The sequence below is a fragment of the Enhydra lutris genome, unplaced genomic scaffold (genome assembly GCF_002288905.1).
Source record: "Enhydra lutris kenyoni isolate GAN:26980312 unplaced genomic scaffold, ASM228890v2 scaffoldscaffold1, whole genome shotgun sequence".
In the NCBI taxonomy this organism is placed as follows: domain Eukaryota; kingdom Metazoa; phylum Chordata; class Mammalia; order Carnivora; family Mustelidae; genus Enhydra; species Enhydra lutris.
The window spans coordinates 63490500-63515240 of NW_019154085.1; the positions used below are offsets into that span (position 1 = coordinate 63490500).

Sequence of the window (24741 nt, forward strand, 5' to 3'; positions counted from 1 at the left end):
TGAAGCTTAATAAAAGTCAGAGAATGAAGGTTTAGAGATTAGTTTCATCTTCTCATTACTCTATGAAAACATCATAACAAGGTACAAGCTTAGATTATTCAAAGAGGTGGGAAACAGGGGCACCTGGGTGGCTCAGTGGGTTAAAGCCTCTGCCTTTGGCTCAGGTCATGATCTCAGGGTCCTGGGACCGAGCCCCACATCGGGCTCTCTGCTCAGCAGGGAGCCTGCTTCCTCCTCTCTAGCTACCTGCCTTTCTGCCTACTTGTGATCTCTATCAAATAAATAAATAAAAATCTTTAAAAAAAAAAAAACAAAGAGGTGGGAAACAAAAATTTTTCTATATCAGAATATCTGCTTTGGTGAAGAACATTTAGACAAATCACATGGGAAGGTTATATAATTACTTATTAAAGTCATTTATAGATAGAAAAAAAACAAAGATTTTAGATTTCAAAACTGAGCATTGACTAGCTTTTATTTCATAATAATTACCTAAGATAAATGAGAGAATTTAAAATTTTAAAAATTATAAGTAATTGATACAGTCCACTATGTAAGTAATACAGGCCACTGATTTATTATCGTTGACTATAAGTATATAAACAAAATCCAAAAAAACCCAGATGAGGTTAGTGTTAATTTTTAAGTATCCACTTGAATCAATAGATAAGTATTATTTACAGAAAATATATTGATACAACAAAGTTAAAAATGTTTTACAGATTAATAAGTTCTAACATTCAATCAAAAATAATTTCTTATTAACCTATAGTATATTTATCATTAAAAGCATTTTTAATAAACCTTATTTCTTAAAAGAGTCACCTATTTAGGATTTGGTTAAATAGTTTTCCCACAGAACTAGCTATCATCTACAGTAGTAGATTCAAGAGTTAGTAATGAACACCATAGGATACACTGCAGGCCATGCACATTAATAAATACTTTGCTTGGGGCACCTGGGTGGCTCAGAGGGTTAAGCCTCTGCCTTCAGCTCAGGTCATGATCTCAGGGTCCTGGGATCGAGCCCCACATCGGGCTCTCTGCTCAGCGGGGAGCCTGCTTCCCCCTCTCTCTCTGCCTGCTTCTCTGCCTACTTGTGATCTCTCTCTTTGTCAAGTGAATAAATAAAATCTTTAAAAATAAACAAATAAATAAATAAATACTTTGCTTATTGTATCATTAATTCTGTGTAGCACATTTATGTGGTATTTACTATTTCCAATATGCAGAAGAAAGATGAAAATTAGGCAAAATGACATGTCAAAACTTTCACAGCTTTGAAGAAAGGCCTGAATCCAAAACTTTTGCTCTTTCCAGTATATGAAACCGGCTGGAGGATAAAAGTATACACTTTTATCATGATGGAAAAGTATACACATTCTAGTTCTAGCATATTTTAGTTTGAAATTGGGGTAATTATGGCACCCAAAGCCTAGGATTTTGCGAAAAGCAAATGAAATAGTGCACTCACGTGAAGATGCATTTAGCCTATGGCAAATATGCAGTGAAGGTTAACTATGTTGGAAATAACATTTTGTTTATGTCCATTAGGACTGACATTTTGTTTTGTTCATTTCTGTACCCTGGGTGTATCAAAGAGTGCTTGGATCAAATAAATATTTCGTGAATGAATAGAGAATTGTATTCTCTAAAACATAAACTACACTCTTTGGGAATAATTGCTGAATTTCCCTAGCCGTGGTCAGTTCAGTGTGGGGCAATGCTGAGAGCACAAATCCAGTCCAAATCAAAGCAAACCATCTCAACACACTAGTCAATAACAAGAGTGCAATACTGATGAAAGTCCCATGTGGACTCCGCCAGGGCACTCCCACACTGATGTTTCATTTCACTAGTAGTGGGAAAGGATTTCCTTTAAACCAATTCTAACAAGAAAATTAGCTAACATACTTTGAGGGCTGTAACCAAAAAACCAGAACACATTATATAAAGTGATATGATCTATAAATACTCATATTTTTGCTTATTAAAATTTCATTAAGCATTTCTATGTGTTTGATACTGAGGATAGAACAATTAAATTGAGATAAAAAGAACTCTTCTCAGGTATGTTTCTAAGGTATCTACTAGTGGGAGAAACTACTGAACAAGCAATTAAAGTAACCAAAATCAGGGAGGCCTGGGGGCTCAGTCCATTAGGCATCTGACTCTTGATTTCAGCTCAGGTAATGATCTCGGGCTTGAGCCCTCAAGGTTCAAGCCCCATGTGGACCTCCATGCTGGGCATGGAGACTTCTTAGGATTCTCTCTCTCTCTCTGTCCCTCCCCTTGTCCTCCCATGTACAGGTGTGCATCCCCTCACTCTCTCTCTCTCAAAAATAAATAAACAAATAAAATAACCACAATTAGAGGCAATTGTACAATTCCATGGTATTTTGGTGTAGGACTTGCCTAGCTGTGAAAGGAAAGTGTGGGAAAAGCTCAAGATTTCTTCCGGGTTTGAGGTATGAATTTGAGGTATGAGACTGAAGATAGAATGAAACTTGAATTTAGGCTGAGGGTACAACATACATTGAAACAAGAAATTATGGGAAAAACTCACTTAGGAAACAGAAAGCCTCTTCTATACTCAAATAAAGCAGAATATATATTGGAATATTGTTAGAAGATACATCTGGAAAAGTATGCAAAAGCTAGATCTTTTTTCTTTAAAGCTTTTATTTATTTATTTGACAGAAATCACAAGTAGGCAGAGAGGCAGGCAGAGAGAGAGGGGGAAGCAGGCTCCCCGCGGAGCAGAGAGTCCCATGCAGGGCTCGATATCAGGACCCTGGGATCATGACCTGAGCCGAATGCAGAGGCCCTAACCCACTGAACCACCCAGGCACCCCCAGAAACTAGATTTTTTTTTTTTAAAGATTTTATTTATTTATTTGACAGAGAGAAATCACAAGTAGGCAGAGAGGCAGGCAGAGAGAGAGGAGGAAGCAGGCTCCCTGCTGAGCAGAAAGCCCGATGTGGGGCTTGAACCCAGGACCTGGGATCATGACCTTAGCCGAAGGCAGCGGCTTAACCCACTGAGCCACCCAGGCGCCCCCAGAAACTAGATTTTAAAGAGCTCTATAGACCATCCATTTAGACTTTGAACTTCATCCCATGGGAATGCAGAACCTCTGAAGGATTTTTAGAAGTAGGATAATGTGATAAGATGATTTTAGAAATAAGAAGCCCCTAGTGTTGTGGAAGAGGCACTGATACTTGTCAAAGTTTGGAAAATAACAATATAAATAAATATTCATATTACAAAATCAGAAAAATATACTTTGCAACTTAAAAAGCCATTTTAATATTTTCATGTATTTCTTTTATAGAAGTATAATTGTACTGACTGTTTACTTTGCTTGACTTTTATTTCATAACATAACATGAACATTTGTGCTAAAAGTCCTATCATTATTAATGCCTATAGAGGTCATTACACACACACACACACACACACACACCTCACAATTTATCTATCCAATCATAAAAAGTATGGAATGTATGTATATGTTTTTTAAAAAAAGACTGTTCTCCTTCAACTATACATACTTTGGAAATTTAAAGTAATTTATTTTATCTAATATACTTTGATATTAACTCTGCTAAACTCTGTTAACTCTGCTAAACTAACGTTGCATATTTCACTGTGATGAAACTTCTCTTAGAAAAACGAAGTCACCATTCTAATGTGTATTATATCTTTCTAAGAAAATATGGCACATAAATCATCAGTTACAAAGAGAGACTCTCAGAATTTGGATTTCAAGTCTCAGAACAGCAAGCCTTCTGTTATAATCAGAGCAGGATTAAATATTAAAGGGGAATGAGAAGCAATAGAAGAATTGAAGTGAAATACACCTTGTAGACATTAAATAAAAAATTTCTTGGGGTGCCTCGGTGGCTCAGTGGGTTAAAAGTCTCTGCCTTCGGCTCAAGTCATGATCTCAGGGTCCTGGAATCGAGCCCTGCATCGGACTCTGCTCCACGGGGAGCCTGCTTCCTCCCCTCTCTCTCCCTGCTTCTCTGTGTACTTGTCATCTCTGTCTGTCAAACAAATAAAATCTTTAAAAAAATAAAATAAAAAAAGTAAAAAAATTTCTTAATACATGTTAATCTCATAGGTTCAAATTTTTTTTTAAAAGATTTTATTTATTTATTTGTCAGAGAGAGAGAGAGAGTGAGGTCAGGCAGACAGAGTGGGGCAGAGGCAGAGGGAAAAGCAGGCTCCCTGCTGAGCAAGGAGCTCAATGTGGGACTCCATCTCAGGACGCTGGGATCATGACCTGAGCCGAAGGCAGCCGCTTAACCAACTGAGCCACCCAGGCGTCCCAGGTTCAAATTTTTTGACTGAAGAGGTAGTACTTACTAATGTTCTTTACTCAGTTAATATCAAATGTGTGATATCATACAGCAGGGCAGTGATCTCTAGAAGATACATGTGTTGTAACTTTGGAGAGGTTACCCAACCACTCTGATCTTAGTGCCTTCACATAAAAAGCAGATACCGATAGGTCTTGCAGGATTGTTTCAAAGATTAAATGAGATATACATAAAGGCACAGACTTGGGCACAGAGTTAGCATACAGTTTGACTTTCAGTAATTCTGACTCTGTTTTCTTCTGTCCTCAAATTCTTCTCCCCATAGAAATTTAATAAATCGTGGTACATCTGACCATTATTTTAGAAGGTAGGGACATGATACCATTTTTTGTGCCATGTAGATTCTATTCTTACCTGATGATAAAGTGCTTCAGGGTAATCCTGAGTCATTAACCGAAACAGGGCAAGTAAGGCCCAGCCAAAAGTGTCAAAATTTGTGAAGCCATAATCAGGATTTGTGCCAGCTTTCACACACACATATCCTTCAGGACACTGACTAAAGAAGACAAAGAGAAGAGAAACTGCTTACTCTTAAGTGACTTTCAGATTACAGGCCAAATCATAAATACAGAATATCCACCTATGAATAATAAAGAGTTCTTTCTTCCACAGGGAACAGTCTAAACAAAGCCCAGTGAAAAAGCTGCAAATGAGGTAGATTTTAAGCTAATACAAGTGAACAGTGTTAATTAATCTAAAAGGAAAAGGGTCTCACCAATGGTTTTTTGCCAAGCCTTGTTGAAGTTTTCTTTGCTATCAGCATCAAGGTGAAAGCATACATAATGGGAATAACCGTCATAAAACAAAGCTTCAGTCATTGAGGGTTTAATTTTCAAATGTCTCACCTTAAGCCCTTGGGTCCCATTATTTAAGGGTGAGAAAACACTTACACATTGATAACTTATAATCAGTATTTGCACAATGGTAGAAAGATCAGATTAAAGATTTATCTTATTTCCTTTCATGGAGTCTTCATACTTTATCTTCTGGGGGCTTGAATATTATGATTGGTTATTACAGTTGTGGCCACATAAATCATGCTTCCCTCCATCCATACCCTGTGTAGTTTCCTCCAATGTTATTCTGGCTTTGGCCATGTGACTTGTTTTGGACTTTTAATAGTTAACAAATGTGATGCAAAGAGAGGTTTAAAATGTACTTGTGCTGGGCAGCGTTGAGCAAGAGACAAAATGTCTAAATCACGTGAATATATAAACTACATAATTCATGCTCCTTTACCCCCACATGACTTTTGTTAATCTGAGCCCTAGAGCCTAAGAAAGAGCTGACCCTACAGATGGGCACCACATCATTTCCAGCTGATGGAAGTAACATAAGGAATTACAGGAAAGTGCTAGTACTGCTGAGAAGCACTATATTTCTACTTTCTTTTCTCTTCATAAAACTTGAGAGTGTTGTCATATCATTGAATAGTTATTTATAAGTACTATTTCTAAGAACAATAAACTTTTTATTAATGTAAATTTTGTCATAAAATACATACAAGCCATAAAATAAATGAAATAATAGCATATATTTCCTATTTCTTCTCTTCAAAGGCTTCTGGACCAAGAAAAGATTATATCATCTCTCTTGATAATTCCCACTAGCTCTGGGGTACACAGAAAACAAAAAATCAGATCCTTATTTAAGTCCCAGCCTTGCCATTTATTCACTTCATGACCTTGAATAAATCATTTAAGTAGTCTGTTTATTGCTTTTTCCTGTAAAATCAGGGTAATAGTATTCCGTGTTGTATATTTCTCAGCATGGTTTTAATGACAAAATGAGATAATGTAATCAAATGAGAAACATCAGCCAAAGCATTACTCATTCAATAAATACTATGGATCTATGATCCTGACTGATACAAGAACATTAACACCACGTACCCGGCATCTGTTCTGTTGCCACAAAGGAGAGCATATCTTTCTCCTTCCAAATAATAAAAGTTTTCTGTTTCTGCAAAATAGGAAAGAAATATATTCTGTTATCTAATTTTGAGTGAAGAGCATATCTGATATCCATTTAGATCTGCATAGAATATGAACATCTCTATCTATACTGAAAAGGAAGGAACATATAGCCCACCCTTTCTTATCTACAAGATTGTCCTAACATGTGATGCACAGACCAAAAGATGTCCTGCAATCTACCTACTCCACCGTCCCAAAAGAAACAAAACCCAGCATAAAAAGAGGAGAATCGCTTTCAAAACTAGAGTTCTGGGAAGCAAATATTAACCAGTCAGGTATGACCAGAACCCTGAAGGAAAAATTCCCAAGACCAAAGTGAAAGCTGAGACCTTTTCTTCCAGGCTTTATTCCTAATGATCTTCCTTAACATGAGACCATATTTCTGTCTCTGCATTTAAATACCATTCTCTTCCCATGTTGAAGCTTACTTTTCTATATTGAGCATCCAGTGCTAGTTACTCACCCTGGTATCATTTAATCTAACCATAATCCCAACGAATCTGAATCATAGCCCATAGAATTTATTCGGGTATCCTTATCTGCTGTCATTCAATATATAAATTGTGTATTTACAGATATGAACTACCAGGGTTGGGAACATACATGCTTAGAAGTATTGATTTTAGGTTCTGAACTCAAATCACAGCTCCAACACATGAGATCAGTCCTGAATGTATGTGTATATATATAAAATTATATACATATACATATGTACACACACAAAACTGAATTACTACAATGCCAAATGATGTCACTTTAACTTTACCTAAAATAATGTTAGAAGTTTTTTTTTTTTAAAGATTTTATTTATTTATTTGACAGACAGAGATCACAAGTAGGCAGAGAGGCAGGCAGAGAGAGAGGGAGAAGCAGGCTCCCCATGGAGCAGAAAGCCCGATGTGAGGCTCGATCCTAGGACTCTGGGATCATGACCTGAGTGGAAGGCAGAGGCTTTAACACACTGAGCCACCCAGGTGCCCCTAGAAGAAGTTTGAAATCATAGTTAGGAACCACTGGTCAAGCCTTTTAAATGGCAGTCAAAATCCAAATGAAATTCAACATTAGTAGTTGAGGACTGTCCCAAATATTGTTCTAAAATACAAAGACTTTGACATGGCAATTAGGTTAAGTAACATTTTATAAATATATTTTCAGCAAGTCCTAACATGTTTTTAGAGGAAATGGAATGACTAGAATTGGACAAATTTTAAAGCTGTAAACTTAAAAAAGTGATTTCTTTATAATATAACTTACACTTTAACTAAGATGAAAAGAACCTGGATTTTTTTTTCCAGCAATAACTATTGGTATTCACTATATTGAAGTACTTCATTATTGTGAAGTAGTAAAAATTGTTTACTTTTTATATAATTTGTATATTTTTTATTATAACTAAAGAAACCAAAGAGTATTTCAATTGGAATCTAAGATTTAACATCCATTTTTCTGTTGCCCTCACCACTAGAATGAAGACCATGAGGTAGACACACATAATAAGGAAATATTTCACATACTCATATACTAATAATTTTGTATTACTTGCAGCATAATGATATTATGGGGTAAAATAAGGAGTAAAATTCATTAAGATTTGTTTTGGAACTTATTATATCCAAATACAAATAAAATTAATGTAGGGGACTACATAAGACTTAACAACAATTTACTTTTATTAGTTTAAAAATATGCTTTTATATTTTTCTAAACACTTTCAGAAAGACCCGATAATTTTAATATGAGTGAAAAATCCAGTAAGAGAGTATAACCCGGTGGAGAAGGAATGGGTTTGAAAGCCAGATTGGGATGGCTAGAATCCTAGTTTTATCATTGAGTTGTTACAATATACTGGAACATTCACTGAATTTCTCTGAACTTCCATTTTTTCTGTTTGTAAGTGGGGTCATTCACTTCTCTGCAGGGTTACAGTGAAGATATGTGATCAGACATATGTGTTACTTATATGTAGGAGCAAAGCAATATTTATTCTGGCATTATTACTATTTGCCTGAAGTATGTTTATTATTTACCAAAAGATAACTCAAAACATTTAAAATGAGCAGCAGTAACTGAAATCCAACAATACTGAAAATTTCTATAATGTAGTCTATTTTTTATTTACAGGGTCATTTTAAAATTTCTAATGAGTAAACTTAAATTTATATTTTAAATAAACAACTTTATTGAAGAAAGTTACTATTATGAGGATTTTATTTAGATAAAACTGCAAATAAGACTCTGGTTGTATTTATTTTTTAAAGGATAAAATTTGCAAAACTTAACAATTTCAAACTTAGGTCTTCCTCACTGAACTATCTGAGGATTGGAACTTTGAATTGCAATTCTGATAAATGAAACTGATCCAAATCAGCACAGGTTTCCTCCGACATCCAAAAGTAGAACATTCCTGATGAAACCTTTTGTGAAGGGAAATGGCATAAAGCAAAGAAGTAATTACCATTAGTTTATAGGGAAAAATTTGTGGGCATTCCCAGGCCCCAGATATAACCTCTCTTCAGCTTTTCTGATACATTAGGACACATCTTGCTAACAGACACACAAAATAAATTGAGACAAAGCACAGGTTTGTCTCAATTCAAAGCTATGTTGGCTTGATGCTGGGAGGCTGAGCTGGGTTCCAGGGGAAGGCACTCTGGTGGTGCCCTTCTCCCTGCGGGGATGCAGGCTACCTTTATAATGGCTTGCTGCAAAGCAAACCCTGAATGCTATTTTTACTTTTAGTCTTTTTCGTAAAAGCAAAAATCATCTTCAGATTTCCTTTGGTTACCGAAAACAAGTATTCATGTAGGTCTTTGGTAAAGGCTAAGTGGCAACATGTGAACTTTCAAAAAGCATGTACTTGAGCATAGTTAGAGCATTTGCAAGTTCGTTCTGCAGTTGAGTGTTCAACACTGCTGTGAAGCCCGCTCCGTTGCAGAGAAAAATCTTAACTTTTTTGACATAGATGGCAAGTGATTCTTACCTCGCATATAATATGGATTTTCAGTTCTGTTGTGCAGGGTTGCAGTTTCGTTTTCTTGGGGCCATCGCAAACACTTATGCTTCAGGTTGCCCATGAAGAGCCCCATCCCAATTAAAGAAAATACAGTCAGAAAAAACAGAGTTAGGGAAATGACCCCAGTAAGTTTCTTCAAGCAGTGGATGAGGATCCCTGTGAAAGACTTCAGACCTAAAAAGAAAAAGGTTTGTTTTTGATAAAGTAAAATATCTTAGTAAAGCAGCTGTTGGCACAATTCCTCCATGGTAAATGCATACTCCGCTGAAATCAACAGCTTGTATTTCATAATCTAAACCATCCATTATCTACATCTAATAAGTAAAATGAATAAAAAATAAATAAAAATCTGAACTTTAAGGTTTCTATATTATTGCTAGCTTATTACACTTGTTAAAATAATCCAGGCACAAATTTTAAAATTAATTATTTGTTTTTCTTTGCTATAAAGAACAAGACTTTTCTCTTGGTTACTGCTTTTCATACCAACCACCACTGTTTATAAGCATAAGTATAGAGTTATAAATCAAAATAGGTTGCAAATGTTGTTGAAATAAGAAATAGTTTGAAATAGCAGTATTTTATACTATTCTTTCACTAACTTTTTAAGAATTCAATTTTTGGAGCTGATTAAACAAAACATGTACAAATTTGAATTAAGAATGAGAATAACACACAACTGTGGTATCTGTAGACTGTATTTACATTAGAACATTTACTAATTGAGAATTCAGCCTTAAAGCTGTCTTTTTACTTCAGGAACTAATTTTTCTATTTATTAAATAAAACCTGCTCAAGACATCCTCATGCACTGCTGGTGAGAATATAAATTGGTGCAGCTACTGTAGAACACAGGATGGAGGTTCCAAAAAAAAAATTAAAAATAGAATTACCATAAAATGCAGTAATTACACTCTTGGGTATTTATCCAAAGAAAAGATGAATCCAAAAAGATATATGCACCCCTATGTTAGTTGTAGCATTTTTCACAACAGCCAATATACGGAAGCAACCCAAGTGTCCACTCACAGATGAATGAATAAAGAGATGTCATTTACATATGTAATAGGATATAATTCATACATAAATAAGAACAAGGTTTTGCCATTTGTGACAACATGGATGGATCTAGAGTATATTGTGCTAAGTGAAGTAAGTCAGACAGACAAAGACAAATGCCATATGATTTCATTTATATGTAGGATCTAAAAAGTAAACCAATGAACAAATAAAAAGATCATAAACAGAGTCATAAAGAAAGAACAAACTGGTGGTTGCCAGAGCAGAGACATGGACAAAATGAGTAAAGGGCAGTGAGAGGTACAGACTTCCAGTATTGGAAAGAATGTCACGGGATGAAAGGTACAGCATGGGGGATAGTCAGTGGTATTGTAAGAGCATTGCATGTTGATAGTGTTAGTTACACCTGTGAGCATGGCAAAACAGACAGGTAGAATCACCATATTGTACACCTAAAATTAATGTAACATTGGGTGTCAATGGCAATTCAATGTTTTTTAAAAGCTCAATTCTGGAAACATAAAAAAAAGAAACAAGAAACAAAAATAATGTAAATAATGTAACTTCATCAATAAAACTAGTATTAACCTTCCTTCCTTCCTTCTCTTTTTTCCCTTGCTCTTCTTATTTGTTGGTCTGTTTATATTTAGGATCCTAATAACTGTTCAGCTTAACGGTGGATAAGAATGTACTAACGCTGTGATTCTGTCAATATTACTATGCTTCCGTTTTAGTATCTTTAAAATGTGGCTAATAATACCTGCTTCATATATTATTGTGAGAACTGAAAGTCTTTTTTTTTTAAGTTTTTCAGTGTGTGGGGTCCAAACTCACAATCCTGAGATCAAGACCTGAGGTGAATCAAGAGGCAGATGCTTGACTGACTGAGCCACCCAGGTGCCTTGAGAATCTATTTTTCAGTGACCTCCTCAGATAAGATTGGCTTTCTTGAGTACATTAAGATAAGGTTGAAATAAAGCTATTCCTGTGGTAAAGAAATGTGTTATCTAGATAAATATACAATTTTAATTGCTATCCTATGGAAATACTTGTTTATAGCTTATTTTGCCACTTAGAGTTATACTATTTATTTTATTTTGTTATATCCAAGTCTTTTTTTAAAGTATTACATTAAAAATAGAATTTCTGTATCATATTATATGTATTAATACGTTTATGTTCAATTTGTTTTTAAGAGATGTTGAACCAATATATAAACTAAAGCTATAAATACATAGTCAAGCCTTCATTAAAACTGGGATGTTTAAAAAACTTTGTTGCCAATTTATTAGAAGAAAAATGGGATCACTTTACTTTGTAATTTCTGTGATTACTATAATGAACTTTCAAAACATGTATATTTTATATGACTTTTCATTTGGCAACTGTCATGAGTTCTTTGTATATTTTTTTAATTGAAGTATAATTAACACACAGTGTTATATTAGTTTTAGTTCTCTGTAAATTTTTTTCTATTGAAAAATTTTTTTACAATGTTTTGCTAGAATTATTATTTTTAAAGATTTATTTATTTATGTGAGAGAAGGAGAGAGAGAGTGTGTGTAAGCTGCTGGGGAGGAGCAGGGGACAGGGAAAGAATCTCAAGCAGACTCCCCACTGAGCTTGGAGCCAGATGCATGTGGGGCTCTATCTCACATCCATGAGATCATGACCTGGGCTGAAATCAAGAGTCGGTTGCTTAACAGACTGAGCCACCCAGCTACCCCTGTTGGAATTATTTTAGAACAACAATTCTTAAATAAAAATATATGCATGTGAAAATGTGATATACATACACACACATATATATATAGACATACATACACACATAACCAAGCTCCCATTCTTTTTATTTTTAAGCTTTCATTTTGCTTTAGTTTAGGTATATCTTTTGTGGAGTTTGATTTACTTAAGATTTAATATTAAAGTTATACATCTTGACAGAAAAAATTAATACAATTGTATTTATTTTCATAAACTGCCTTTATTTTTAGATATGACATTACCATTTTGTTTTTTGATTTATATATTTCCCTTACATGTCTTATCTTTCAAAAATAAACTTTACTTTTTCTCCTTTTTCCTCTAGTATTTAAGGTAAAATATATTTTGAGAAACTGTATCAAATTTAAGTTCTTATTGGAACAAACTTGTACCCTCTACAGCAAAAATAAAACTTTATGTACTATAGTTTCACAATGTAAGATAAAGAAATAACCATATTTACTTTCTCACATCTCTCTATTCCCCCTTCTCAGTTTTTGTTAATATAATTTAGTACTTCTGACCAAGTTAAGGGCTCAATTTGTGTATTTTCCATTACATATTATTTTTCATGATTTACAGGAAAGGTTAACATTCAAATCCTTACAATGGCTTGTCAGGAAACACAAATTCATGCAAAAGGGGAGCAGAGGGGACCTGGATGAATATGCCTGATTTAAAGGAGTAGCTGTTCCTCAACTACAGCTGTAGTTATCATGCAAGAATGCTGGTGGGGGGTGCCTGGGTGGCTCAGTGGGTTAAAGCCTCTGCCTTTGGCTCAGGTCATGATACCAGGGTCCTGGGATCGAGCTCCACATCGGGCTCTCTGCTCTGCAGGGAGCCTGCTTCCTCCTCTCTCTCTCTATGCCTGCCTCTCTGCCTACTTGTGATCGCTGCCTGTCAAATAAATAAATAAAATCTTAAAAAAAAATAAATAAATAAATAAATAAACAAAATCTAAAAAAAAAAAAAAAGAATGCTGGTGGGTAGATGTGAGAATTCATCCAAATTAATTTAGATTCTAATGTTAAAAATCACTAGTTTTCTAAAACAATTTTGTTATCTATTTCAAAGTTTTCTGAAACACAAAATATGTTTCTAGTTTAGGAATGTCTGTTATTAATTTGGGTTGTAATATTTGCATTCTGTTTTGCATACTGTCAGTAATTTGGAATTCATTCTGTGTTGAAATGATTTCAGAGTTCACTATGATTAGTTCTGATATTAAATCTTCCCATTGTTGAGTATTTTTTTTCATACCAGTTGTTCAGGAAAGATACATACATAAAATTTCAGAACTCTTGCTTGGCTGTGAATATCTTCCTATCAGCTTCACATATGGATGACAGACAGGTATAGAACACTGATGTCATAATCTTCCTGCCTACACCTTGCCCAAGCTCAAATTCCACTGCCTATTTATTTTCAGTATTATCAAGAGGTCTAAAAATAACCTTTCATAGGTAATTTCTCATTGCTTTTTCATAGGATTTTTATAATATACTTATTTTTTAAAACTTAAAAAATGTTATAATATATCTAAGTGTATCTTTTAGATTTTTTTGTCTACTATAAAATGAACCTTCTCCATTTGTGACAAAAATCTCAAGTTAAATTAAAAAAAAAATGTTCTAGTGTATTTTTGAATGATTTATCTTTTACATTTATTCTGGTCTCTTTTTTGGGGTCACCAACTATCCATAAGGTGGAACTTAGTTTTCTCTTTTTCATTAACCCATCCATTTTTGTTCTATTGTATTAAGATAGAATTTCTCTAGTTTCTCCTTACACAACTGGTTTTATTTTACTATGCCATAATACTAAAGAGATAGTACCATATTTTAATGCATCTATTACCATAAAATACTCACCAAAGATATTATAAATTTTTAAAAGATTTATTTATTTATTTATTTTTGTTTTAGAAAGAGAAAGAGAGAGAGCAGCAGGGGGAGGGGCAGAGGGAGAGAGAGAAGCTCAAATAGACTCCCCGCAGAGCATGGAGCTCATGATCCTTATGATCCTGAGCTCATGATCCTGAGCTAAAACCAAGAGTCAGATGCTTAACTGACCGCATCACACAGTTGTCCTGGGTATTAACACTTTTTTGCCTAATAGGTGCTTTTGTCTATTTTATTATATCATTTTCATCTTTTGCTTGAGTCCAGGTTTTCTTCACAAAAGGGGCACCTGGGTGGCTCAATCAGTTAAGCATGGACTCTTGGTTTCTGCTCAGGTCAAGATCTCACGGTCATGATCTCAGTGTCGTGGGATGAAGCCCCATGTGGAGCTCAGTGCAGTCTGTGTGAGATTCTTTCCCACTTTGATTCTCCCCCAACTTGTGCCTTCTCATAAATAAATAAGTAAATAAGTAAATAAATAAATAAATAAAATCTTGAAGGCACTACAAAAAGGATGACTTCTTATGCTTGCTCCTATTCCTTAGGACATATTTTTTTAAAGAAAAAAGAGGATTATTTTTATTTTCTTAAATAGTATGTTTCCCTTTTGGTATTGCAAAATACTTTCATATGCTCTATATTGCTGGTATCTCTGTTGATTACTTTCTCCCTTGGAAAAAGAGAAATTTCTATCAGACTGTGTGTTTCTAAGTCTACTAAGATATGTTGTTCTTGTTTTAATTTGGATTCACCTGATTTCTTCTATAATCTTCACCTCTGAGCCTAAGATGAAGACACAGGTGATGCAATTTTATGTTCTAGTAATTTGTGGAGAGTAGTAAGGGAGGTAGAACTGTGGGAATTCCTATCACTGCCACTCTCACTGCCACTTTCTTCACTGGGTTTGGTGAAGCTGCCATGCATGGACCATTTTTGTTAAACAGCTTTATCGAGCTGTAAGTCATAAATCATACAATTCACACATTTAATGTGTACCGTTCAGTGTTTTAATATATCCACGGGGCTATGTATCATCCATCACCACACTCTCTAATCTTTTTACTGTTTTGCCCAATCTAGACTCCAAGTGTATAGCATGCATATATCTGGCCTTCTTCATGGTATTCCAATGGACAAAAATCATCCGTAGATCTCATTTTTGGTATTCTCACACTTGCCTCTGGGTTTATTGGCCCCCCTATTTCATACTGCTGACTCAGCAGCCAAAACACTAATGGAGTTGTTTCATACTGGATTGTTTTTATTCATTCTTAACACAAATTAAAAGCTGTTGATGGGCTTCTCTAGGATATCTTCAGGAAAGAGAGCTGTAAATTAGCATCTTCCATCAATGTGTTCACAGCTCTACCTTATTTAGCAGAACCTCCTTTAACTCTGTGGCATGTGAATGCAATCTATCCAAGCACTCAGAGCAAAATGGAATTTATCTTATTTTATATTACTTTGTTCATTTCAACTGGTTTTTAGATACAGTGAGGAAAAGAAGGCATATTAGGTACCTGTCTAGATTGCTATCTCTCTCAGAAGTCTAAGGACAATTTTGTAAGTTCATATTTAAGAGGCAAGGATAAATAAGAAAAAATAGAAAATAATATATTTTGGTTAATTTCTTTATTTTATCATTAAGAATTGAATCCATCTCAAATAAATAATAGTCGAATGTGATTTTTTTTTTTTTTTTGGCTTTCCTGGAGTGACTGAAATAAACTTACAGATCAGATAATTCACTGACTTCAAAGATGAAACACTGTTCAATTTAGTATTTCTCCAAGCAGTTACAGGCGGGTTCAAAAGAATACAGGGTAGAACATAAATCAAAATGAAGACAAGAACTAAATGCCATTTCTTACCTTGGTTTAGGGAAATAATTTTCAAAATTCTCAAATTTCTTGAAATACTAAATATTATAGTATTTGAGCCGAGAATTAAGTATCTTGTTATGTGCCTGTGGGATTAAATTAGAATTATTAGAAGTCATACTAAGTTTATGCTGCTTATCACTGACTATTTAAAACTTATTTTTAAAACCACATATCTAAACGTTTCCCTTGCTCTCATTGTTCCATTTCACAAATAGTTGCTTTATTGATTGGAAGACAAAGATTGCTACAGTGCAAGGTAGCTAGGTAAATAATAACCCACAGACAAATTATGACTGTTTATAAAAAGCTTGACACTGTGATTAGTCGTCATTCTATACCAAATACCCTATATTATGTTCATAAATATTTTGTTATTTAATCAGTGAAGAGGTAGTTAAAAATTGGAAAAATCCATAGTTTTTTAAGCAATGAGATTAAGTACTTAAGTTTCTGCTGATGATCATGATGAAGATAATCATGATGGGGTTGACGATGGTGAAGATAGCAGAAGGCAGGGAGTAGAGTGGTTAAGGGCACAGACTGTAGCCAGAATGCTTATCTACAAATCCAGGCTCCCAAGTTACTAGCTGTGTGACGTGGAGAAATTACTGATTCCTTCTTGCCTCAGTTTCTTCAAATTAAAGTGAGGATAATGGTTCCTAATGCTAAGGCTTTTTGTGGTGATTAAACAACTCATAGATGTAAAGAGCATGGCTTAGCACCTGACACATGGGGTTACGTAATAACTGTGTTAGCTAAGTATTAGCTACCAGCAAAGGCAACAGCATGATTATGGTAGTAATCAGTAGTAGTGATAATAATTTCAATGATATTAGCTACTAATTTTTATTGCTTACAACATGGCAGACACTGATTATGTGCTTTATGAAGATTATTTGTTGTTTTAAAAAATCAACCCCTATGGTGAGTGCTGTGAAGTGTGTAAACCTGGCGATTCACAGACCTGTACCCCTGGGGATAAAAATATATCATATGTTTATAAAAAAATAAAATTAAAAAAAAATAGTCACAAAAAAAAATCAACCCCAAACCTAAAAATGGAATATCATTTTAAATTATATTTAACAGGAGTTTGGAGCCAGTGATCATTTCCTTAGCCATAGAACAGAGTACACCAAATAGAAACACTGAAAAAATACTCACGTAAATCATTAGAATTTAATGTAACATTCTTGAAAATGTGTGTCTGTATGTGCATGAGTGTGTGTGTAAGATATTCTGTTATCTAGTGTTTACTAGTCTTAAATAATGTAGCTAAACAAAATGTAGGTTGGAGATAAAATCAAAAATACTCAGATATTCTTGTAAGTCTCCAAGAGACCTTCTTAGCACTGAAAATCATCACTTAAAATTCTAAAATTCAACCTCTGTTGTTTTGCTTCAGATAGAAAACAGATAATATCTAATTCCTTTCATTTTTATCGCACATTCTGAGGGCTAGTTCAGTTGGAGCTGCCTCAGAGTCATAATGGCTATGATTATGAAATATTCTTTGTTTGCAGAATTTTTACAAGGAGAAAACTTTGCAAATGCTGAAGTTTCTTTATGAAAAGCTTACTTAACAAGGTATTAAGATGTTTGCAATTTGAAGAAATACTCACTCAAACAAAGTTACACTGAAATCGAGCCAGTTCCATGGATCACCAAAGAAATAAAAAGGTTCTGCCCAGATGCCTCTTGCAATGAGTTTTACAAGTATTTCAAATGTGTAAATTCCAAGCAAAATATTCCTGCAGAAAGTTTTTCATATAAATGTTAAAAGTGAGAATAATGCATTGCCAACTCTGAAATAATATGTCTATGGTTACTATTTGGCAAACCAACCAGTCAACCAACCAATCCACTAACCAATTAGGAAAAAAAAAAAAAATCTATGCTCCTTGAACCACAAAGTAGGGCTTTTAGGGTGGGCTATGTCTTACAACATTAACCATAAAATTTAACTATCAATTTTTTTTTCAACAAGCCCTAGCTAGAGTCATTGTCTTTACATATATTTTGGTAAATAATGAAAATATAAAATATCAAATTTATTCTGCATTGGAAATCACACAATAATTTACTGAATTATAAAAGTATGAAAAAACTAATTTTATTATGTGTATATGTAAGAATTTTTGTAATGAATCAATTTTTCTATTCACCTTCCAAAATTAACTAGTTTTAAGAATGAATTAAAACCTAAGAGGTAGCATCAAGAAAGGCTTCTTCTTGGGGAGGCTGGGTGGTGGCTCAATTAGTTAAGCGTCTGCCTTTGGCTCAGGTCATTTTCCCAGGATCCTGGGATGGAGCCCCACCTCTGGCTGCTCAGTGGGAGAGTCTACTCCCCTTTCCTCTGCCCCTAACCACCGCTCATGCTCACCTCTCTCTCAAATACATAAATAAAATAAATTTTTAAAAAAGCTTCTTCTCTAGAAATTTTAATGGGCCTTTCCACTATTTTGGTCTAATATCCAAACTATTCACATCCCTCTAGAAAGAGAGAAGAAATAGAACAGAAAGAAAGCAATAGAAATAACTTTCTTAGAATGGAAAAGAATAAATGTTACTTGAGTTTAAAGCAAATCCAGTGTGGAATTGCAATAGTAAAGAAAAGCTGAGGCACTGAAATAATATATTAATCATTACTAATTAACTTTATACTAAAACCTCATATAGACACAAACATTTAGCTAAATAATCAAACTCTTATATTATGTTGACATAATATGTTGGGAAACAGCAGCTTTTTTTTTTTTTTAAAGATTTTATTTATTTATTTGACAGAGAGAGAGAGATCAGAAGTAGGCAGAGAGGCAGGCGGGGGCAGGGGGAGCAGGCTCCCTGCTGAGCAGACAGCCCCATGTGGGGCTCAATCCCAGGACCCTGGGATCATGACGTGAGCTGAAGGCAGAGGCTTTAACCCACTGAGCCACCCAGGCACCCTGAGAAATAGCAGCATTTAAAGTCCAACTAAGAATAAACAAAAGGGCAGAAAAACATTAAAATTTATTAACTGATATATATGTGATTTATTTTTACTTGGAAAATCCATAAACTGTGTTATATGTATAAATATTATATTATGAAGAATGAGTTTTTATTACAAGGAATATTATATATTAAATATAAATAATAAGTTATAAAATGTTAAATATGTAGTATATAAAGTACTATAATGCAACATGTTAAATATAATATAAAATCATATGTGAAATAATGTATAATAAAATTATATGACTTACTGTATTGCTGAGCCCCATTTTGGCATCTCAGTCATGGACATAAATATGCAGTCAATCAGGACGCTAATTAAAATGAATAGTTGGAAAAAGGTAAGTTACAGTCAAGGAATAATGGATAAAATAATATTGGAAATATATGTTTCTTTAACAGGTTTATATGTATATACATGAGATAAAATAACTCTTTAAATATCAAAAAGAATACTATTCATATTGAAAAACAAGGAGGATTAAGATTTGTTAATATTTACTACTGTTGAATGTACTAGAAAATAAACTATAAATGTATTTTCAAATATGGAACACTTGGTGCAGTTGTAATCCAGATTCCAATATGACCTAAAATGAGATATAATTTAAAAGAGAAAAACACTGCAGCAATATTTGAATAGAATAGTCACATTTGATACTGGTACAGTCTAAAGCCAACAGAAAAGGATATGGATGCACCAAAATCTTAATCGTTGTTCTTCTAGCTGAATTGAAAGGAGAAAGTGTACACCACGTGGCACTGAATCTGAAGATTGTTCTACTTTTATTTAATACCATGAAAGTCTATAAAATGAAAAAAAATCAAGTAAAATTACAACTAGGAACTATAAACTCATCCATTATGCAAATTATTGCCAATGATCATTTCAACTGAATTTTAGCTGTTACACTTTTCTTATATTTTGATATTGTTTTACAGACTAAATCAAGTGGAAAGATTTCTTTTAAACATTTTCATTGATATTTAGGATTATATAACTTTTTTTTTCCAATGTTCTGCCTAACAAAGCCATTTGCCACACTCCAATCCTCAAGTCTTCCTGCAGAACAAATGTAATAGGAAGAAATCTATATCCTAATGGCTCATGAAGATGCATTTAAAGAAACCCAAATTTAGTGAATATAAAAAAAGTTACTTTTATTTCAAAGCAAAAAATGTGTGTGATTACAACAGCAAAAATGACCCCATTCACCAAGATATTTTAGTAATCACTAGTAATTATCCAAGGTATAAAACTCCATTTATATGTTATCATTGACACAAACATACCTAAAAGAGAAAGTTACATCACGTAAAACTAATATATTGGGATACAGAAGCATTAAATCCAAAACTAATGAAAGATCAGAAATATCCTAAAAATGACTTATACATGTACATGTGTACATATGTATGTGTGTATCTATAATATAATATAGCAATTAAAAAGTGTTAGGGCACCTGGGTGGCTCAGTGGGTTAAGCCTCTGCCTTCAGCTCAGGTCATGATCTCAGTGTACTGGGATCTAGCCCTGCATCAGACTCTCTGCTCAGTAGGGAGCCTGCTTCCCCCCTACTCTGTGCCTGCCTCTCTGCCTACTTGTGATCCCTCTATCTCTCTCAAGTAAATATATAAAATCTTTTAAAAAGGCGGGGGGGGGGGCGCCTGAGTGGCTCAGTGGGTTAAAGCCTCTGCCTTAGGCTCAGGTCATGATCCCAAGGACCTGGGATCGAGCCCCACATCGGGCTCTCTGCTCGGCAGGGAGCCTGCTTCCTCCTCTCTCTGCCTGCCTCTCTGCCTACTTGTGATCTCTCTCTCTCTCTCTGTCAAATAAATAAATAAAATCTTTAAAAAAAATTTTAAAAAAATTAAAAAAAGAAATTAAAATGTATCTACCTATGTATGTATGTGTGTATACATCATATATACACTTTTACCATATATACATATCCATTTGGAAAATTCATTTATGATGGTGTGAGTAAAAATACATTATACATGATATTATGCCCATTATAACATTGTATAATATATAGTATACAATGTAATATGATATAATACAGTATACTAAATGATATATGTATAAGTATAATCTATTATATACTTAAGTATATTGTATGTGATATATAATTATATATTAGAGGTATCTATGGTGACTGTATATTGGCATTTATATTTTTGTCTATATATATAAATATATTAGTGAAAACAATTATATATCCATTGATAATTTATGAAAACATGTTCTAAATGGAAACCAACTGTGTTATAATTCTCACTAAAACACTTTTCCAATATACAGTTTGTGGACATTTTGGCATGTATTATAGTTATTTACCCTCTTTCCATTTCAAATGCAAAAATAAAATAAAAGGGTTCCCCAAAATCTGATTATTTAAAATGTGCTTTTTGTTATTTCCCAGAAGAATATCAATATTCTTACAAGAGGTAATGTATGTATGGGGCACCAGTGTGGTGCAGTTGGTTAAGCATCTGACTCTTGATTTTGGTTCAGGTCCTGATCTCAGGGTTGGGAGATCGAGCCCAGGGTCAGGCTCTGTGCTCAGCATGGAGTCTGCTTAAGATTCTTTCTGCTCCTCCCCTCCCCCATGCTCTTTCACTCTCCCTCACTCTCTGAAATAAAAAAATAAATCTTAAAAAAAAAAGAGGTAATATATGTGCAATCAACTAGCCTATGTTTTTGTGAAGAAATGAGTGATTCCAGACATAACAATTTTCCAGTTAATGTTTAAGTGCTGAAATGATTTAATTTTAGGATTATTTGTTGGTATGCCACCCTTAACAGAATAAACTCAATATAATTCATATTTTTAATACTTTGTATCATCATTAATATTAATTCTTCTTATACAAACTATCCTTACAATTTTTGGCATGTTTCATTTTTCAAAATCCTTGGTTTTGTCTTCAATAACAAACTTAGATTTGCCTACCATATCTGTAAACACTACAAAGAACTCAGAACTCTGCTAGATTAGAGTTATTTCTAAGGTTATTATGCTAAGTCAACTATTAGGACTTAAGCATAGCAAAAGTGAAAACAGAGATAATTGAGATGACAACTTACGTTTTCACTAAAATATTCTGAAGATTTTACAGGTGTTTTACAGCTAATGTTACATAATGCCCATGGAAGCTACAAGAGATACTGGAGTCTTTGTTAATAAATACATTTACAATGCCAATACTTTTCCATCATGCAAAATATTTGAAAGAGTTATGTTTATGCAAAATCATCACTTTGTCTTCCATCTAGAGACTTTGGTTCAATTCCATTTTGCCCATTTGGTAATATTATGAATATCAAATTACATTTGTCCACAACAGAGCTAATCTTCATATCTCCCAAGCTTAATCTTTTTTAGAATTATTTCAATTTTATAAGTAGCACCACCATTATTCCAGGTTAGAAGTTTTTGGATTATTAGTCTGTCTTCAAATCCTGTTGTTTCTTCTCAGGTTTGTTACATTTTTCCCTCCTCCAAGATCCTCCTATAATCAGGTCTCTTGACTTCAGGACTCGATTACTCTGTTTCTTATACCATCTTTCTGACCCTAGCTTTTCTATGCAATAGTAATTTAGAAGTCTTAGATTAAACTTACTTAAACATTGCATTCATCACATCAGTCTTTTGGCCATCACGTTAAATCCATGTTGGCATCTTCATTTCCTCATTCTTTCATTTCCCACACTTGCAATAGGGGTCGAGTTCTATCATACCCTGTCTCTTCTCTATTCCAACTAATATCAAGATCTTCCCTTTGCACTGTTAAAATGTGAAGTGTTCTCCAAGCTGTAATTCAAATTCTATTTTCTTAAGGAAGACTCTTCCAGCTTTGTCAACCCACACAGATCTCTGGTTTTACTAAGCATAATTATTCTTATTTTCATCATTTTTGTGCTTGTTTTGGAATTGTTCAAATATTTAGTTTGCTCCTCAAGTCATTCCCGGAATAAGATAGGGTGCGAATGTATGAATTAATAAAAATGGTAAATAAAATATAGGAATATAGGTTGGTTTATTTTCTCAACTACTGAATAAGCTTATTCAGTTGAACATTTAAAATTGTTGTACATATTATAAAAATGTTATATTATAGTTCTTTTAAAATCAGTAACCTTAAGTAGCCAGTCAACATGCTCCCACAAAACAAGTCATTTACATTAAGGCATCACAGTATAGCCTATTAAAAGGAGAGTAACTTCCAACAAACTAACCTAACAGGAAAGCCATCAGATTTGATAAAAATCCTAAATATTTGTGAAATTTCTTATCCATTTTTTTACAACTTAAAATAAGTTTGATTTACTTTTCATTCTTTTTAAATCATATCTCAATTATACTTTTCGTACTTCTGAAAAAAATAATGAAAATGTAGTCGGTCAATAAAGCCTTACATTTTTATTCTTATAGTATGGATCCACATCTTCCAAGGGCTCCAACACCATTCCTCGAGAGAGATTCCCATAAACAAATGGAAGCTCTTTTCCAACTTCCAAGTCAGTGTTTGGCTTTAAATCTCTTTGTTCCTCACTGTGCTTTTTAGCAATATGCTGTTTCATAAGTTCAAGAGATTCTCTGGTGAAGGGGACAAGGCCCTTTTGTTCTGGGGAAGCCATTTCCAATTTTGTACCTGCAAGAAATGTATTTTCTTTAGTTCTATATAAAATTTGGGTATATAAAGAAAAATTTTAAATTGCAAATGGTTAGGGTATGATTGAAAGAGAGCAGCAAACTGAATATACACATTCAAAGAAAATTCCCGAGTTTTGTAGATATGAGTTGTTAGACTAGATTTTATTATGCTTGATATTATACTTATTTGTAAGTTCATTGAGATCTTCTTTTCAGTTTCTTCCTCATAATAAAAGAGTTCTAAAGTTCTAGAGATTGTTGGGGAACAAAACCCAATTATTTCTTTCTCAGCTGTATTTAACCGTTAACTAAACTTTTGTTCCTTAAACTCATTTTTCATTGGCTTTGGGCCCCATTCTTCTGTATCTCCTCTTATAGTTCTGATTATTTCCCTCACTCAGTACTTTCTCCCACATTGTAACCGGATATCCTTTAAAATCTGCCTTTCCTTTTTGTTATATTCATGTTTTTGGTGAATACATAGGCAAACACTGAGTTTCAATTACTGTACATGGATATCTACCAAGTACATTTCCTGAAACACTCTCTTCCTCTCAATTATTTGTGTGGCAATCATACCAATAATGCAATTTTTAACAAGTAAAAAAAAAAAAAATCATTGTTTTCCTGAATGACCAAAACTGCTCTTTAACCTTTTAACCATAGTAAAAACAAACACACACAAATACACAAATTTAATACCTTGAAAATTATTTGTGAAATTTGTGTCATCAATTCCTCTGAACAAAATAATTTTCTTACAATTATTTTCAACTATGTATTTAAATAGTATTTAAATACATAGTTGAAAATAATTGTATACATATCTATGTGAAGGTAGACATCTTTATAATTCTATATCTGGATTGTGTTAGTAGTCTCTACAGGTTTCTCTCAGTTCTAAATCTTTGCCTATTTCAAGTCATCCTACAGGCCACTGAAGTTAGTTTTCATTAAATATAATTTCATGTATAAATTTCCCATTCATGAACTTTGTTTTATTCTCTCACACAAAAATATGTTCTTTTGCTGATTTTCTCCATCCTATTTCCTGATGAACACACCTCACATATCATACTTTATTGAGGGGAGTCAAAATGCTTTGAATTAGTACAATTTATAAATACAAGCTACAGATAACTG

At 33.7% G+C, this 24741-nt stretch overlaps 1 protein-coding gene across 1 annotated transcript in view; it reads right to left on the minus strand.

Annotated features, from left to right (window-relative positions):
• The window catches only part of LOC111142282 (sodium voltage-gated channel alpha subunit 7), an 80759-nt gene that overhangs the window by 38561 nt on the left and 17457 nt on the right, over positions 1-24741 (minus strand). Inside the window, exons 2-9 of the mRNA XM_022495337.1 lie at positions 23361-23596; positions 19631-19743; positions 19189-19278; positions 17566-17694; positions 15932-16026; positions 9343-9549; positions 6279-6348; positions 4741-4882 (exon numbers count right to left, since the gene is read on the minus strand). Of these exons, the coding sequence (XP_022351045.1) occupies positions 4741-4882; positions 6279-6348; positions 9343-9549; positions 15932-16026; positions 17566-17694; positions 19189-19278; positions 19631-19743; positions 23361-23582 (1068 nt within the window). The 5' untranslated portion in view covers positions 23583-23596. The remainder of the gene's footprint in view (positions 1-4740; positions 4883-6278; positions 6349-9342; positions 9550-15931; positions 16027-17565; positions 17695-19188; positions 19279-19630; positions 19744-23360; positions 23597-24741) is intronic.